This window comes from Varroa jacobsoni, unplaced genomic scaffold (assembly GCF_002532875.2).
Source record: "Varroa jacobsoni isolate VJ856 unplaced genomic scaffold, vjacob_1.0 contig00059, whole genome shotgun sequence".
In the NCBI taxonomy this organism is placed as follows: domain Eukaryota; kingdom Metazoa; phylum Arthropoda; class Arachnida; order Mesostigmata; family Varroidae; genus Varroa; species Varroa jacobsoni.
This window is the reverse complement of record NW_019214402.1, coordinates 210,822-229,975: the sequence shown is the minus strand read 5'-3', so window position 1 is coordinate 229,975 and position 19,154 is coordinate 210,822. Positions and strand designations below refer to the sequence as shown.

Here is a 19,154-nt window from a genome sequence, read left to right as displayed (position 1 = left end):
TTATATTGTACGTAACAAACCTGATTCTCAAATATAGACATAAGGGCTCTTTTCGAGCATTTCGAGCATTTCGTAGAAGAATCATGTTAACTATTTCTGTCATAAATTTAAGCAGGTCCGACGTACAAATAACCACTTAAGATGATCTATTTTATATCGTATTATATAAATAAATAAACTTCGTCATAAAGTAACAGACAACTTAGTCACATTTTGAATGTAGATTAGTAATAGAAAAAGGTAAACTCGCAAGAGCCTTGAAACAAAGTTATCATGTTATGGCACTGACATATACAAAAACTATTCAAATACATGGAGTGCTAACAGTGCAGAGGCCACTTGTCACAATGATTTAGCCAAGAACAACAGCCAATTATACGAAGTTTGTTGAATCCGTTTATCGCCTATCTTAAGTAATATCCAGCACGTAACTTCGAACAGTATCTAAGTTTAGAACACCTTTGGGGTTCATTTGTGAGTCGTATACAAATTATTACAGCTAAAAAAAGAAACATTTGCTTCGTGCCAATGGTGCGGGGCTTAGGGCGTGCTTGTCTCCAAAATTTTCGAGACATCACAATCGTCCGTAAGCTTGGATTTTACGAAAGGCGACCATCATTCTATGAGCCCCAAATTACCTGCTACGTCGATGGGTTTCTCTGACACCCGCCGTGTCCCTTAGCAGAACCAAATAGTGTTGGGTTGACAAGGTGCTTAAGTCCTACGTTAATACCTGGTATACCTTTTGATAGGTGATGTGTTGTATGCCGATATCATGCGAATAAACTGAACACCAGACGATACTAACCTGTAAGTACATTGTTTCTCTGTCAGACTCAATTCCCCATAGGAAACCTGTATTTCAGCTCTAGGTGAATTATGTAACGAAAAAGTTTTGTTCTTTTACATATAGGACTGTGGTTCTCGGTCGTTGCAAAAGGGTCACTCTGCTAATAACAAGAATGGCGTCATTGATTAGCCAACTTTTTTACAAGGTCAAGACATCTTAAACACCAACTATGTGATTAGAAGTAATCAATTATGTAGAAAATTTCCCAGTGAATCCAATTGACTTTAGCTTAATACGATCCGAACTTGAAGGAGTAGCTTTCCTTTACCGGGAACGCGTACCGTACAGCTTACCTGCGTAGAAGAGCAATGTCATAATGCATATTTATCCACTTCGCACACAACCAAACGATGTGACAGGTTAACGGTTATCCGATTTAGTCGAAATGTTTGTTTTGGACTCATCATATGATTTTATCGAATTGCCTATAGTATACGTATAGTCGGATACTTGTTTGTTTGGTGATCTAACCTGTTTTATATATAATCTATTTCTACGTGTATAGTCGAGTGTTCCATACGAAAACGTACTGATACGAACGAGAGCATTTACGAAGTTCGGTTTTTCTTCTCTTTTGCTAAATCGTGTAGAAACGAGCGTGTTCATGTAGCACATACTAAATTCATATTAGTCAACTGTGCTATTACCGTGTGTATCTTTGATTATTTTAGCCAACGAAAGTAACAACGAATTTCAATGATAGATATTAAGATGTATGTAATACATGGCGCCTGCTTTTAGATAGAAAACACACACAACTATTTTGAGAAATCACTGAAAAGCAAGAAACGGTACCGTTGCTACCGTTGTAATTTTGAAATTTACCGAGAATATCGGATACGTCGAATTCTATACATATTGGAAGATGTCGGAGATTACTTCCGGCTTAAACTAAATGATGAACACTTGAGCTGGAGTGAAAACTTAAGTCAGCAACTAGGAAACATTAATTATAACATTTGGCAGCTGCAATTAGCTTTAATTGGCGCGCAATGCCTCTATTGTGCAGGTGAAGACTATTGGAATCTCGAACCTGAAATTACGACCGTACTGCGATTTTTCGAACCTAATCCTACGGCACGACTTCCATTAAATGTATAGTTGAATTTATCGCCTATTGTTACCAGTTCGAACAGAGAATTAGAAAAAAACATTCGATGTGAGACGAATATTTAGAAAAACTGACAATAGAGGCAAAGAAACGAAGCGACGCATATAACTCCTTAACGAAAAATAATACAATTCAATTAATCTGTGAACTTTTAAAATTAAGTGCAGCTTTATTTTGACGTCTTATCGTAATAGCGTTTGATGGTATCTGCTCAAATCTCTTCTGTTCTTACGTTACCGTAGATGTGCTCTTGAAACATCCAGAGACTAAATACTATTGTAAACTTGAAGAGAAAGAGCTGTTCCTTTATAGCCGCCGACTTGTCAATCAAGATGGCGTGAGCCGACAAAGATGTGTGTTCAATTGCTATGTTTGTCCAGTGATTCATCTAGAAGAAACAAATAACGTTTCGCTAAATTGTGTTCGGGATAAACGAGCAAGCCTATATAGTACAGGCCAAATATTGTCCACCCGGGCAACCTATCCATATGGCTCACCCACTGAGATCATCGCCAAAACAGCTCAAATACATTGACTCTTGCTTATTTTCGTGATCTTTTCTAACGAGTGGCTTATTTGACTCTAGCAGCATTAGTGAAGAACGTCTGACACGAATGACTGGGGCTAAGCAGAAAAGCGAACGCGTCGTACGGAGTTTGGTCTAGGTGATGGAAATTTTATTCAACTATTATTATTTAATATTGTTCACGTGATGCCACTGGCGTATGAAAGACCGACATATAGCTTGGCAAATCCTACCTCTTAGCTTCGGTACAAACGTGTTATCAAAACAAACAAGAAGGAAATCGGTTTTCTGTACATTCGTGGCATAGCAACACTCAATGTAACTCACCTTGTAAGCTAAAATCTAAACATAATGTAGATAAACATGTAGCTAGAATAAATATCTTATGACTGGATTATTGAGCAATCAAATAGCTATATTTTTCAAGAAATCAGGTGCATTGATCCGTTACTTGTAAAACGGACGTGTACCTTTTCTATGTGTCCACAGACCGAATTCACTCAAAATCAACCCCTAAACTGGTTTGTATCGTTCTCCTTTTAAATGGGTCTAAACACGTCACGTAACAAGAACGGCAAATGTGGAGAAAAAAAGGGGCGGGGGGAGGGGGGTGAGCTGGATCCGCACCGTTGTCTCTATAGGAGAACCAATTGACGCGCGAGGGTATTTAAAATTTTTTCAGGGTATCTCTGACAATATCGCATAATTGCCGCGTTACAGCGGTGTCAGTATTGAATCGTTTGAACTGAATGTATCCAAGAACTTTTCAACATTGCTTAGTTTATACGTACTATGCGCATTCCTAAAGAAAGAATATAAGCATTCGTTCCAGTAGAACTTAATGATTATTATGCTAATCCAACGCTAGTCTACAATCTGCTATGTCAGCCGTAGAAGAGAGCATTAAGAATCAACTGCCGAAATAGTGTTCTATAGGCGAGGTGAAATGTTTTCAACGGAAAGCATATTGCAGTGCTACGAATTCGATATTATGCCAGACACACAATTCCAATCTTCTAAATTTGGATTTTGTGGCTGAGTGACCCTGTGATAAGACCGTATTCGATGCAGTAGTTCAACTTTTTGTAAATACTGCGTATGCATGACTAAAAGACAACGTGGTAACTTTAAAGAGCTGCGTAGAAGGCAACATTGTTCAGTGTGATACAATTCGAAGCAACTATTTTAAGCAGTAACCAAGCGGAAGTTCGACTGATTTGCATGTTGTGAGCGAGCACGCTGCATAGCAGAAGGCTGATAATTGCCTTTGAAAAAACAGTATCGATCGTATCATTTTTAGCCACTGAACGTTTTATCAAACTATATTAGACAATGGCAAAACCAAAGGAGCTCACGCCAAACATCTTACGACAAGGCTGGGATTTATTTCGATACGTCTTATTGATAGCTTATGTGCGATAACCGTCTATTGAATATTTACACAAAATACATGATGTTCATGCCTCTCACAATAGATTTATGAAGCGTGATTGTTCTAAACGGTGCGTAGTTTTTTCGAGGGATATCTTGCGAAATATGAATCTGAAGAATCGTCTATTTGACATCCAATACATATGCATTTCTTGTCCGTCGCAATTCTGTACACGTTTTGAAAGTATCCTTAAGCTATACTAAGTAGAAAGCTAGCGAACGTATATGGTAAATAAAAAAAAACAAATTCGGCTCTACTGTTTACTTTAATTTATATACTCTTGATGTCTGTCAAATCATATTCTAACAAACATGTATTTCTCGGTTAGAAAATATCGACAAGGTCTGCCAAAGAGGACTTTTCAATGTTCAATATTAAATTGAATGGCAGTGTATTAAGCCTTTCCCTTATATACCGACACACACGAACGAAACAGCTTTGATGTTCTGGGTCGAAGATAGTTAATTTATACTCTCCTATCGGACTAGATAAAAGTACACATATTCGTTAGTATGCAGCCCATTTTCTAATTTAATAACATCTTAGAGCACAATTAGCTAAGCTAACCCGTTATCTGAGTCAATTTGATTTCTAATTGTATTGAAAAATCACATGGACTATGACATATGCGAAAGCAGCCTGTTGACGCTACTCAGCGGAACGCGACTGGCGTTATAGGGATCATGGAAACCGTCAGAAAGGCTGACATGCTACTTGAAATCGCTTGATATTTACATGACAAGTCATGATAAGCACTGAAAGAATACACACTCATAACACATTAGCACATGTCGTTTTAGCGGGCCTAAACCTTCTGCAGAGAAAAAGGAATCATTGGATCCCGAAAGTATATGGGAAGAACAATATAAACGGCTTATCGCCAACGATACAAAGTTAACCGGTGTAAATAGTGTGGAAGTTTACAATATTCATGTGTAAATCCATGAGAAATAAGATGAAGCATACTGTCACAGCTAACGTGACAAGTTTTATACCGAGTGCTTTCTAGAAAGCGTCCCATAAATCGAATTTCGGCACATGAACCTAAAGTACGTAAACATCAATCTAACAGCAGCCGAACACGGGTATCGTAAACAGTCCGTCTTCGTACTTGTTCGCTATAAACATGGCAACTCTCGTTCCTCCACATAGTCTCCTTCAGCTACTGTGAGCGTTTTCAAAAAAAGTCATATCTCTCTTTTATTTCGCACAACAAATCTTACCTTTTGATTTTATTAACGGGTCAATGGCGGTGTCATATGCTGGCTTGGTACACTTTTGCATTCGTATTAGTGCACTGAATGGAAATTCAGCCACTCACATTCTTTGCTCTATAGTAATGGCTAGAGTTACCGGGAGAGACCAAAGTAGGACAAGCTGTAACAATCCAATGAAGTGTTTTCCTTTGCTAGAGCGGCAGTGTTAACGACACAACGAAAAAGGGATTGTGGTGTATATATATTATAGCAGACGTTAGCAAGTGGGCAAACCAAAAGGGCACAGTTTAAATTTTGAGTTCCGTGGGAAGATTGGTGTGACACAACTTCCGAGGCGACATGTGCCCTGACGAATAACTGAGAACTGCGAAGGAAGACGGCGGCGCGTACAAAAACAACGTGAAGCGAAGTTAGTGCACAGTGGCTAAGTTTGTTACGTATGAACCTCATCTAATATAATTATTATTGTTTTACGCGTCCTGTATATTTTTTCTAATATCAAATGCATTATATCGCAACCATTAACAATAATAATCCTCGTTTGCATTATCGGTGTTTATATAGACTGGCCCAGTTAATAGACAGCCTAATATGTTTTTAGATGCGCAATCGCGGCCAGATATCTAGGTGCCCGTAGCACAACCGGTCTTGGCTGTGCCACGGGTACCCTAGGTCTAGGTATCACTAAAGGTAGGACATTGGGACGGGCTTTTATCGCCTGAGTTGGACAACTCTTACGGGCTTCTATTAGTTAATCTTACTCATTTCGGTAGACACGCGCTTTGAGTACAGAAGTGATCTGTGTTAAGTGGCCTGGCACTAGCAGCTATGATGTATTATCTACAATCAGGCGTATTGACATTTTGTACCTCTACGCTATTAGCGTTGTTTCCGTCTCTTTTGTACACAAAGAGGTTCTACCATGTTTTTCGTAAGTACCTAGCGTTTATGTAGCCTGCTATAAGAATCCTCTAGGAGGTAAAGGTTACTGACAAAGTTTGTCGTGCAGTTTGTGCCGTCCGGAGCAGTAACTATTTTCATGTGTTCCTTGAAAGCTGCAAAGCTAAAAGATTCAATGCTTTTCGTGCACTTTGCTAGACATCCCGTACAGAAAGACATCATGTAGCCTTGAGGACACTGAACGGCTCTCTGTACACAGTCCTATAACGTAGAGACAGTTAAATGAGAAAAAAAAAAAAACACGCTATGCTATACGTTATATGCCTTTATATTTTCGATAGACTCATATCTTCGTCTAACGCCCATAGCCCACTGTAGATGTGCGAAACAAAATTTATCCCGAAGCAAACGGATTTTTCGTACCTACAGAAGAGGTCCTTTAATGCCTAAATTATATTTTATTAAATAGGCTAGTCTTATCACTAGAAATATAGCTCTCATATTCTACAATTCATTGGGGTATGTCATACACCCGATTATACAATATATGCCTATTCTGCACAGTACCTTTTTCAAAAGCGAACGCTTACCTACTGTGTGGCAAAGGCCAAGCAGCATGTTGGCGACGTGAACCTGGCTTACCTGTGTGCTTAGTATGATGCTAATACCGTTACCCGGACCCCCAAACCCCACAGTGCCTGTCACAGAGGGACCAGAGTTTGGTGAGGACATATTGAATGGCGATCCGCTGATGGTAATTGAAGGCGGAAATAAATTTCCACTGGCTGTCACCGTCGCCAGACCTGTTATCATCAACAGCAAAGCACTGCACTAATTAATGATGTTTTCTTTAATAAGGGTTCGATTAGGTAATTCTTAGGGAAAGCAATGAAAAAATAGACGATGCTGCAGTAATTAGTAAGCGTGGGAATTAGGACAGAAGAACGGTCAACGTATTAAAGCCAGTTCAAGCATTAGCAACTATGGCTATGCCAAAACTTTGAAAAACTTACTCGTATCGTGCTCACGCCAAGGTACAATGACCACGACTGAAGATTAAAACTATCAGCGCAATTAGAAGCATTAAGGCGATCGACTATACACAAAAGTTTCTTTGAATTTTTCGCAGCATGGCCTACATATTTAACGACAGTATAAATTTAGTTTAAGAAAATATGACAATATTTAGAGGATATTTTTTATATCGTACACATCCTTACTATGAAAAGATTATAAAATACGAAGTTCTTCGACTGACCAGGGCGTTTCGAGGTAAGCAGCCCACTGCGTTAGTAGAAATCATTCTATCACATCCTCCTATCACGCATGTAGCCTTCAACATCATTGATGGCTTAAAATCAAACAGTCCTATGCAATGATAGCAAATGCAAGGTACAAAGGTTTCCCTCAAATACAAGTAAGCGTTATCACAGGCAATGACAGCACATACATAAGCGTAGAGTTTTAATGTACTTGATGGCTACGTAAGGGTAATGTTCGTCATCATTATGCGGCTCCTAGAGCAAATCGAATTTGTACGGAAGATTAAAGGAGGGAGTCACAACTTATCGGCTTAACAATACCTCGACTATATATTTCCGTGATAGATTAGTGGATAACGTGTTTGCGTGTCGTGGTCTAGGCTCGAACCCATAGGACATAGACAGACTTGTTTCGTGTTAGGGTCCAGCTGTAAGATGGATGGAAAATTCGAAATATACCGTAATACACATCCGACATGTTACGGAAGAATACCACTGGTGATTTTTATACATTTATTGCACTGCAGATAGCAACAACAAGCGTGTAGAGGATTCTTTTTATGAGACTGCACGGCGGAAATTCAATTTATATTTCCGGCTAAGTGCTGTAAAGGAAGCCGGGCTGAGTGATGCAGAAGATATATTACAAGCAAGAGGAACAAAGGGTTGGTTTTTCAGAAACATGGCCAAATACTAACCTTATTTAGATTTTGTGGGAACCAAAACGTACACGGTGTTACGTGTTGGTGCTAATTACGCATAGTTCTGTCATAGAGTTGTAAGCAACAGTGTAGAAGTAGCGTTAACGTTAGACGAAAACAAAGTTATCATCTCTTTCTCACCTTATTAGCTTCTCCAAGTTACTAATTAAATAATTGACTAGAGGTTAGGGATAATATTCCTGTTTGATTCGTACGTTTATTTATCCGGTTAGGTCGTAACTATTCAAGATTTTGAGTTTGAGACAATTCTTTGCAAAAAAGACTTACAAAGCTCTTGGAGCGATTCTAAGATTTTTTGTTCTGAAGTTATACATACTTCTATTCATGGCCATCATAAGATACTGAGTTCAAAATAATTTAGCCTATTATCAAGATAATATTGCATTATCTACAATTCGTTACCTCTGGGTAGTAATTAGAGGTCAGCTCAATCAATCAAATAATAAATCTTAAAACAATAATAAGCAATAGCAGATACTTGAAAATAGGACTTTTGTCCTTTTTTTTTTTTCAATTTACAGCATTGGGTGCATTAAACGTATTAAGTGAAATTTGCCAACCATGTGACCAAACAATAGGCAAACGTTCAAAATCGGCTACTCAGTGAGCGGTTAATCATGGGCTAGCACGATGAAGCGGAAATTGATATCTGAGCAAACATCGATGCGCTGCCCATTGGAGAGAAAAGTAGACCTGTAGGTACCCTATATCGAAGGATGTATAGGAACCGATATCCTCTAGAACGTATAGAATACATGTGATACCCATATAGAAAGAAATGAACGTCCTGATTCCATCAATTATATATGCTTAGCTTATAATTTTTGATGATTTCGATGTATTTTGAATGGCACAGATTAGCGAAGATTTTTCCGCAACCTTGAAAATTTTGTTCATGAAAATGCCTTAAGCGTGAAAATAAGTTTCCCTTTTTCTGACGCCATCCCGTTTTCCAGCAAAAAAACCTAACGCTCAAAATATATATTGTGTAATCGCAGACACCCTTTCATTATATCTGATGAACAAAAATGTACACGAAAATAACGAAAAAAAAAGTTTTAAAAACTAAGGCCATCTAATACGAAACTGTTATTTGGCTCATGGCAATGGCAGTGTACCAAAAGCAGATGGGTAAAAACAGATGCAAAAGGGTAAGAATGTTGCTGCTTGACACTTTTACGCGAATGTAAAACTAGCCGAAATTTCCTGCGACCACGCTGCTTCAATTGCGGACAAAGCACAAATTATATCTATCATTTCCTATTGGTAAAAGTGATCTTTCGAAGCGTACTAAAATCAACTAAAAATCAGAAAGGCCATGACAAAAGTAAACTTATTTAATAAAACTAGCTTATCTCATTCTACATTTCTACAGATGATTAACAGAGGATAACACAAAAACACGTGCGTTTAATCGCTTGATTCATATGTTTTCGAAACAGCGAAAAGCTAACAGGCGTTGTAACAGAATCTTAACTCAAAAACTCATAAGAGTAGGACTATATATAAAGTTTTCGTCCACGTAGTTGCGGTTTGCCTGATAAATAGAAGCAATGCGCCCAACAACACGAAACGCTGTCCCAGCAGCGCAATTATGTGATTTCGGCCTTTCTTCTAAAAAATCAAAAAAAAAAAAAAGATCTTTGAAGACTTCAGTATTTGTATATAAGAGTTACTAAACAAAAAAGTATTCCATGTTTCGGCAGAACCCTGATCGACCGTGACGCCATGATGAATTCGTTCAATGCACGCAACTAGGGGACTGCACGATGTTCACATATCAACGTTAGAGCAAAGTTAGATTGATCACTGGACATGCAACGTTTAAGGGGCTTCAATGAACAAGCGTAATTATCTCATGGATGTTATAAGATCTACTTAGAACTTAAAGACTGCATTTATAGCGAACGTAGATGAAGCAAAATATATTCCTAGATCATATTAGTAACCGACAAAGTCTGCTGAGAACGATTAAACAAAAAATTAGCAAGTTATATCTACCATGTTTACCATATAAAGCATACTATCCATGTAGTAGTTCTAGACAAAAATGCTACAAAACATAATATATAATTAACAATATATCAAGATGAGAAAAATCGTTGTTATTCTGATTATAATGAAACATTATGGTATTAAAGGTTGAACGGGGACAGGCGTTCTTGTTTGAAGTCTCTCCCCCCCCCCCCCCCTTACCCACACGTAAATACTATAGTGCGTAAGTAGTCAAAGTACATTTTTTTAGTGCATGGCCTTAACAGATATCATCAGATTTCTAATTGGACGAACAGTGGTTGATAGTAACGTTAGAATGATTTTAGCTGCTCAAAGCTATTGATCTTTTTCGTGCAGTCCATCCTGAACAATTTCACCAGTGGTATATGCTGCATAGAGAACACAGACGTGCACAAATGGCACACACATCTGGTCCACAGCCATCGGAATCCCGCGGACGGTCTCACGCGGCGAATTTGGACATAATACTAGCATAATGTAATCTCTTTGTGTTGTATACTTCGTCTCACTCTTCTCCCATCGTTCGGTTGCGCCTCTTGCGTTCTTCTTATCTATTGTCTCATAGGACGGCGGCGTTCTTTTTGCGCGTCGGCCAACCCGGGTGCTCTCTTTCCCTCCCTCTATCAATCGCTGTCTTATGACGGCAAGCAGAAAAAAGGAAACGAGTCCGAAGGGCTTATTGTCCTTTCTATTGGCTGTACGTACCCGTCGATGGAACTATATTTATCGCGCCGTCACCACTTGAACCGCCGCTACCTGCACTCGAGGCTCCCCCCGGCGTCACGGGTGGCACCATGGGCGACAACGAAGAAATAAAGCTAGAAGCTGTTGAGTCTGTAGGAAATCCTGGAAGCTGTGTGGGCACTGGTCTGACTGTGGACGAACGAGTAGCCGAAGAGTAGGCAGAAAGTCGAGGTAGTTGATATTACCGATGGCGACACCGCCCGTTCCGCCAATGTCAGCAGGACGTGAAGAAACGTGAAGAAAAAAAAACAAGTCAGAAAGCGATCGTAGCAATGATGAATCACTGATAGCAACAGTTACAATAATACAGCAAGTACTATAATAATAATAATCACGATTGGAAGAACCAACATAGAGCTCTGTTGGGTTAGTCAGCCTTATGTAATATCCATTGGCGACATAGAAGGAAAGGAACGGGGCAACTGTAGGGGTTTCCCTATGTCCGGCGTTTGAGAACGCTTTGCTCACTGTTGACTGTCACAATACGACAACGAAAAGGAAGGTGGAACTGACAACAACTGTTTAATGTCCTTGGCCCTCTTACCTGAGCTATCTCATTATTTATAAAGTTCAAAGGTGCGCACGAGCGAACATTATCGTTGCTTCTATATATAATAACTGGGTGTATATAGGCGACTTCAAGGTATTGAGCTTCACTTCTTTCAGATTACCTCGTTTACTTACTAACTGATAGTCATAGAATACAGAATAGAGATAAAAAAAAGTTGCCATCCTTTAATTATATAAAAGTAGGAAACGTATAGGGTTGGTATAATCAAGCCAAGATAAACAGTAAGCATTATGTCGACGTCTACAGAAAGCAGAACGCGATTTCGATTGGCAGTACCTAGCAATTATCTTGCTAGTGGACATATAAAGTTATAAGTCGTTAATAAACAGATATCCTAATAAATAACCTCGAACTCTGGACCTATGTGTTCATAGTCTAAAAGAGAAAGTATAGTGTCTGTACAATGTCTTATTAAAGTGCAATTGATTCACAGTGTCTTGCACAATGCACGTAAGACAAACGTACAACGACGTATAGCGAAAATTGCCTTTCCACTTAAAGATGAATTTAACACCAATGATTTTTGAGGTTGCTTAGCAAATACGGTGTGAGCCAGAAGAAAAGCCTCTTAGGCCTATTATATATCTATGATATTTAGCAATATTTATATCATGAATATTGTACGATACAGTGCGGCTTCAGGTAAATATACGTAATGTACGACGCATCGAGTTCTGCTTAGCGCAATAAAAAAAAAAAAAAAAAAAAGCGAATTTCTTACCCTGAGCTTTCGTCCCGTGGAATAGGAGCATGTACGTGAGTAACGCTCCTTTGATAACATACATCGTGTCTCTAATAGCGCTCTAAGCCTGCTAACGGCAAGATATTCCTCGCTTTGTTAGAATACACAGGTTTGATCGTAAGTTTGGAAATGTGCCTAAAACGTATTGAGCAGTCACGGCTTAGCTTGCTTCTGGCGGGCCCACAAACTGTGCCCCGGATTTTATTCGGCTAGCAGGGTCTTACCCGCTGTCATATACTTGCATATAGTAAATCAGACGAATCATACGTCAAAATCTGAACAAATTGTATGGACGAAGACCCATAGACTAAACCAATGACAATACAAACCAGATCACTTCGCGGATGATGTGTATTTACGCGAAATGATGATGCTGCTACACCTGACTGAGGCGACGTGTGGTCGCAACAATTGAAATGACTTGTGATTGAATGTAGAAAGCCTGCGAAACTGAGGGTGATGATGATAATGATACCAATAATAACGCGATTGCTGTCGTAATAACAATACTCAGCAATAACAGAAAGCAAACCTACGCACATCGGTCTCCGTTTTGATCTAGCTTAGTTATCTATACGAACTAGGAATACTAAGCTCGCCGTCCATGGAGCAAAGCCATAACCGCTAAGGAGATGATGGCAGCAGGGGCTACTTGATGACACCCGTCAGTTGGACTATAATGTCCTTTTGAGGGTCCTAAGCACGTTGCCTATGTACGCTTTGCTTATAATATATACAGCAATCACGTTGGTGGAGTGAAGGCTGAATGCATTATCAGCCCATCTATGTGAATAGAGGAAGCAGGCGTAAAATATAAACAGATAGACCCTACAAAGTAACGCCATATGTTTCCAGTTCAGCAGCAAAAACCCACCAGCGCTCGCCAATCCAGCAAACAACCAGAAGTAGTCAATGCTTAACTACTCAGTCCTTAGGCATCGTCAGGGCAGCATGCCAATCAAAACAAACTGTTTGGTTTCTTCAAGATGTTGCAAAGTACATGGACGCAGGAACACACATTCGTTAAACCTATTGTGATGAAGGTTGATGGGGGCTAACTGCTTGGTTGCTGACAGACGACGAACGGAAGGCCTTTTCCGTTGCTGTCGCTGCTACTGAGACCCAGCTGCTTGGTTTTCTGCTGACCTGCCTAGCTACTTGACGTCAAGCGGGTTGGCAGCCGCAACGACAACGATAAGAACAGTGGCAGGAACACAGCGACGCCTGCATAAAGGCCATCACGATGACGTAAAGCCAGTTACCCATTTAGCTTTAGCGAGCTAGAAAATACTGGCCGCTTAGCAAGTTTGAGTGAAGGATGAAGCATTGCCTGTCACTATTGACATATGTTATGCCTCGGCGCGGAAACCGAACGCGAACGAATCCGACCTGAGAGTCTCCTTTCGATACGAGGTGATATTGCGAAGTGGTAGGGAAATAACGTGAAGCTGGTAGCTGATAGCAAAATGGTTGTTTAATCTACGTACAAAAATGAGTGAACAACTGTTGAGCGAGAGATTGGGTGGTCATTTTGTAGATTCTTAAAATCAAACAAAATCTCTAAATAATTTAATAACAGATTCGACAGTTTGTGAAATGCTCAGGTCCCGCAAAGGTTACTCAAGCACAGAAAATCGATTTTTTTTTTTTGAAAATCATAAATATTAAGGGGACGTATATTGGTTAAATTCAATACACAGCATTATACGGCGTGTAAATAAGCTCATGTAGATGTTTGTGCTGAATTATATTATTAGTGATAAGACGCTGCATTTTTTCTGTGATCGTTTGTATTTACTAACTCATAGTAGCTCTCGGCAACGAACACATCGCGTAAAAGATAAGTTTTCATTGGTAATGAATAACGGTCGTTTAAGCAGCGTACCCGCTGACTTGACGTATGGCAGTATATTCTTAACCGTAAAGTCGCTCAATTTTACTATCGTGATGAAATACGACATTATACTTCTCAAACGATCACTTTTCAGCATAAACTCATGACGAAACATTGACACAGTTGAACCACGAAGTACTCCCCCACTGGCATTTCCTAAATACTCATCAATCTACAAGTGAGTTTGTGCAGACTAGATTTAGCGGCTTCAGCAATAGCTGCTTAAAGTAGTGCATGTATAATGAGGAGATAGATGAAGCCATAAATGAGACTTATTCGTACAGTGTGTAAAGTTCCGATTAACCGATAGTGCGTGTCCCGCCTCAATAAGGTCACTCTCTAAAATATGATATCGGTAAGTACTTTTGAGTGCCTTATTATTATTATTATTTATTCCAATTTATAATCGGAAAGGCTAACTATTTTCCGAACCAATTATGATTGCGTACTTTGGCATATCTTCGAAATCTCACGTAGATATGTTCTGCCGTAGATGAGACATTTTTTGTATTCCGCACGTTTGCATTAGCCTTTTTGACTACGAGCAAACTCGTCTGCCGGCACCTGCATCAGAACTAAATTGAGTATCAAACTATATAACAATTTTATCGAACACAAATAATCGCTGCTCTAAGCGGGTTTTAAAGTAGGACGATTGCAGTAGCAAGATACCCTTGCGGAACTGTATCAGTTTATTCAGATTACGGCCTAATGATAGTCCTTGTTGCAAATTGCTAGTTTATCCAAATGGAACGGCCAATGATTTAATCAAGACTGGTGAACCAGTCGTAACTAATGATGCCAGGCTAAGCATTCGACAGTAAATTCATTTAGCATTTTCAGGGCGATGTTTGCTTGCAGATATCAGGAGAAAGAACAAACTTTCCCGCCTTGTTGGCCATGTTTGACAGCTCTTTCTGCTGCATATGATGATCAGGGAAATCATCACCCTCGCTCCTAGTTTGTAACGCGCGTACCTAAAACAAAACTAGCTCTGGTTCCTACATTTAGTGATTTTTAGTGGCAAAAATGAAGCGAAGTTCAGAAAATTGTAATAATTTGTGTCAGGTATACACAAACCTCGCTTGTTGTGATCGGTACGCTACAGGGGTATGTATGTATGTCCTTCTTCGGCTCTTCTACTTCACTCGTCGGGTGCGCTATTTACCTGCATTCAAATCTGCATCACTTAAACATTAGTGAGCATTCAGTAGACGTACGTTCTTGAACAGGTCAATTACATAAACAGAACTAACTAGGCTAGACATGTCGAACGCCCATGGAGACATTCTGCTACTTTACTAAACTGCTATTTTTTTAAACAACTTCTAGAAAGCATCGTACAAAAAAAAGGTATAGTTTCCTAAATATCGGCCATGTGAGATAGAAAAAAAATTCTCAAATGTATGTCTTTCTTTATTAAACTGTGTAGCCTTCTGGGTTCAGAACCACCCCGCTCTGAGTGATAAAACGCCTCTAAGCGTCTGTGTAGAGGGACTGATCGATGGCGATCCAGCCGAGCATTTGCGTTGCGGAATCGCGCTTACCTGGGACTTCCTATAAACGACTCAATTTATTTTTTGTTGGCGAACGCACCTAAAATGTCTTACGAATCTATTACTGCAAGAATTATACAATCTCTATAAACGTTTTGGACGAAATAGAAATGAAAAATTTATTTAAGGGCAGTTGTTTCAAAGACTATTAAGAAGTACTTGAAAGGTGATCTTTTAGTTATTCTACCGATTCTTTCTATATTTTGCTGGCTTTCAGTATATATATATATATATATATATATGTATGTATATATACTTAAAAATAGCATAACATTAAGGTTAGCGACCACCTTGTTGGAGTTGTTCAAAGGTAGCCATTTAGAATAATAATTTTATATAATAAGTCTAATTTTTTTTATAATTTTCTAGCTAATTTTTGCTTAATCGATTAGATAAGTTAGTATAACATGCAAATGCTGGAAAATACCGCGGGTCACATTTAGAAATTCGTTCAAAAAGGATTTCCTTTCCTACCGAGACGCGTTCACATGGAACTGCTAGTCTCGGCACGGATTTGCTTGTATTTCACAGTTTTTCGGTCCTGTCTGATCAATTCTCCTGTGTTTTTCCAAGCCGTCTGTCCAATCTAAATGTTTCAAGCTTTGCATCCGGTGTTGGCGCTAAGTTTTGCAGACGATTGGCTTTTACCACGCAAACGAGTTCAAGTACTGAATTGAATTAAAGCTAACGTGGAGTTTTTTGGCGCTTCTAATTCAAATGTTTCTGAGAAATCGAACAGTGAAAGATACTTCTTACGATAAAGGCACTAAAAACGTTTGGGATGTAGCTGATACGCACTCATAAACTAGAAATGTTCTGAAAATTCTAGCCTAGAAAAAAAAAAACACTAAAAGAAGCTGTTTACCAAGACGGACTGTATCGAATCTGACAAGCGTCAAGCTCTTCCGTTGTACGGTACATAAAAGCGCGCTCGCGCCGTGTAAGCCTAAGCAAGGACTGCAAACCTCAGACTCGTCAGGGTTAGATCACGTCGAATTTTTGCTCATATTGAAAAAAATGCTCCCGTCGAAATGGTGAGACTTTTCGACACCGAGGAATCTTGATATGACAGCTTGGTACGTCTACTCAAAGTAGCCCATTATTCCCAAGTATGATGGATAGCTAGGAGCTACACACCTCCCTTATACTTAGGTAAGTGGAGGATCCTCGGAATGATTGTGTTTATGACAAGACAAAACCTCCGACAGCTCTGTGATATAACGTATGCGAAGTAACCTGTAGAGCATGTTTATTATCTAAACTAAATTTGCGCCTACAACTCCGTCTAATAGATGAACAGACGCCGGTTGCAAATATACTCGATCACAGTAGAAGGGAAATGTTGGACGTTACCAAGGGACGCTGCCAATGGAAAGTGAGTCATATCATTTTTGCAACCGTCTTTTACAGACATTTTAAGAAACCAATACTGCGAAGTGAGCTGTGATCACGTGTCGTTTTATGACATTGGTATATATTACTTACAAAATTAAACATACGATACATATCTCTGCCAGTTGCCATTATGCAAACGTTGCGACTTCGATCTACTTTTAACGAACCTCGGTAATTATAAAACACATACGGTTACTATTACTCGGGCTGGATAAATATCTAGGCACAATATATTTACATCTATAGAGGCGCCCGAGGAAATAGGCCTATTCAGACCCGTTTTTATTGTGGTGAAACAACCTAAGCAATTCCTTGTGAGATTCAGGAGACACATAAACGTCGAGTGGCGTTCACCACTCCGTGCCTGGGTCTGGGATATCGAGCATGGAGGGAGGCCTATTTTCCTTGATATTTATTAAACTAATTTTTTTCTCAAGCGTTATAGCCATATATCATATACACGTACACGCATCTAGCGATACAGGCGTTCCCATAGTCGCGACCACTTATTCCCTGAGTCCTCTAGAAATCACTACATAGCAATCATATACATAGCTAGAATTATATACACGAAACGTAGAAAACCAGTTTACTGATTGGTCTGATCTGCAACGAATGAAAATGACTTAGCTGGAGGTAGTTGAGTCATTTGAAGTTCTTTCAACATCTAACATCTTTTCCTGACTGAACTTGAAACAGATAGCAGTATTTAGTGCAGTACGAAACAAGCAGGGCCTAATCGATGCCACTGGAATAACTGGCGAAGCGAATTAATGAGGGATTATGATACCGACGATAGAAGGTAACTACTCGCTACTCCGAAAGAACAACAAAAGGGTAAACTTTAACAATAAACAGAAGAAAAGCGCGTAGCCTTTTTGGAATTCAAGTTAATTCAGTTGACACGATAAAAATAGTGTAATTTTTGTATTGAAAATAAGTCAAAAGGCGTTTCCGTTATACCGAAATATATACATATATATATATTTCGACTGTTCCAACTTCAAACGATTCATTTATTTAGGATTTTTCCTAAATATTATTTAGGATTATTAGGAGAGCTTGATTAGCTATTTAGGAGAAAGATTATTCGACAATGTGATATATTTGTCAACTAGAAAACTCAGCAGTTGCATCGCTGAACGTAACATTCTGATCTTATTTTCACCTAATTTTCGCTGGCGTTTGCAGAAAAGGTGGATGAGAGGGCAAGGCAATTTAAACTCCTACCATACATATGTGAACGCAAAAATTATGGGTGGCTTCTAGCGCTGAATTAGCTTAAATCTGAAGCATTGTTTCGCAGTTACGTTAAAAGAGCAGACGGACATCGTTTACCTATTTCAACTTTTGATTTTAAGAACAAGAGTAGGAACTGAAGAATACTTTTTGCATTACACCTCGCCAATTTCCTATCTCATAGCACAAGAACGACCCGTTTACTTTGGGAAAAGGATTCCGAACTCAGCGACCAACTAAACAACCTCTGACGACCTCTACGATAGCGGCGCTTGCAGCTAAAGCTTCTCACCTCACACACAAAATAGTTCGGATATCTTCACGTGCTTAGGAGTACGTCAAGATTAAGCTGATTGGGTACCATAAAAGCCCAACTACTTGGGGCGTTGCATTGGACAACTTATCATTTGAAACATACTCCTGGACCATTGGCAATGGTTACTCGACGTCTAGTGAAATGTCTTTTATTTATTCATTATTATTTTTAAGCAAAAATTAGCTTTTTATTTATCTGGCCAACCGATGATCCCAAGACTCGACTTATCATTGCTGTGCCACTAGAGTTGAAAGGCGTTGTGGCGAGGTTTGTCGGTATTTTTCGCACGCCTTATGTATATCTGTTTAGTTATGCACACTACCTCTGTAAGGAGTCACGTATAAATAAATAAAGCTTCGTTCGTCCTAGTTTATCCTTATTTAAGTTCAAATCATTGCCAAAATTTGATTTAGTCTCCATTCGCCTATAACTACGATAGCAGACGAACTTTTTAAGGGAGAGGGAAAAATGAAGAAGATGACGGATGGTTGAAACGGTTATTTCTTGCAAGATTGTTGCCGGGTGGTGTGTCTAGGCTGAGAAAAAGGCCCTATGTGTATAACATGAAAAGGAGCTTCTTTAATAGCAATGTTATAGAGCTTCAGCCGTGGTGTCACGGACTTGTTCAGCCTGAGCGACAGTAGGACTGAGAATTAGACGA

General features: G+C 39.2%; 1 protein-coding gene across 2 annotated transcripts; it reads right to left on the bottom strand.

Annotated features, from left to right (window-relative positions):
• Nucleotides 1–2,092: 2,092 nt before the first annotated feature.
• On the bottom strand, nt 2,093–12,321 carry LOC147752099 (uncharacterized). Of its 2 annotated transcripts, XR_015315037.1 has the most exons (6): nt 12,073–12,321; nt 10,742–10,909; nt 6,679–6,839; nt 6,130–6,297; nt 5,143–5,500; nt 2,093–2,349 (listed from the first exon to the last, which is right to left on the bottom strand). XR_015315037.1 is itself a non-coding variant. In XM_086972587.1 (5 exons), the coding sequence occupies exons 1-5, from the start codon at nt 12,134–12,136 to the stop codon at nt 5,393–5,395; spliced, it is 669 nt and encodes a 222-aa protein (XP_086828713.1). In that variant the 5' UTR covers nt 12,137–12,321; the 3' UTR covers nt 4,427–5,392. The 2 variants fall into 2 exon arrangements, 1 of the variants encoding a protein (XP_086828713.1); XM_086972587.1 differs by lacking the exon at nt 2,093–2,349 and having other exon boundaries at nt 4,427–5,500.
• Nucleotides 12,322–19,154: the final 6,833 nt, after the last annotated feature.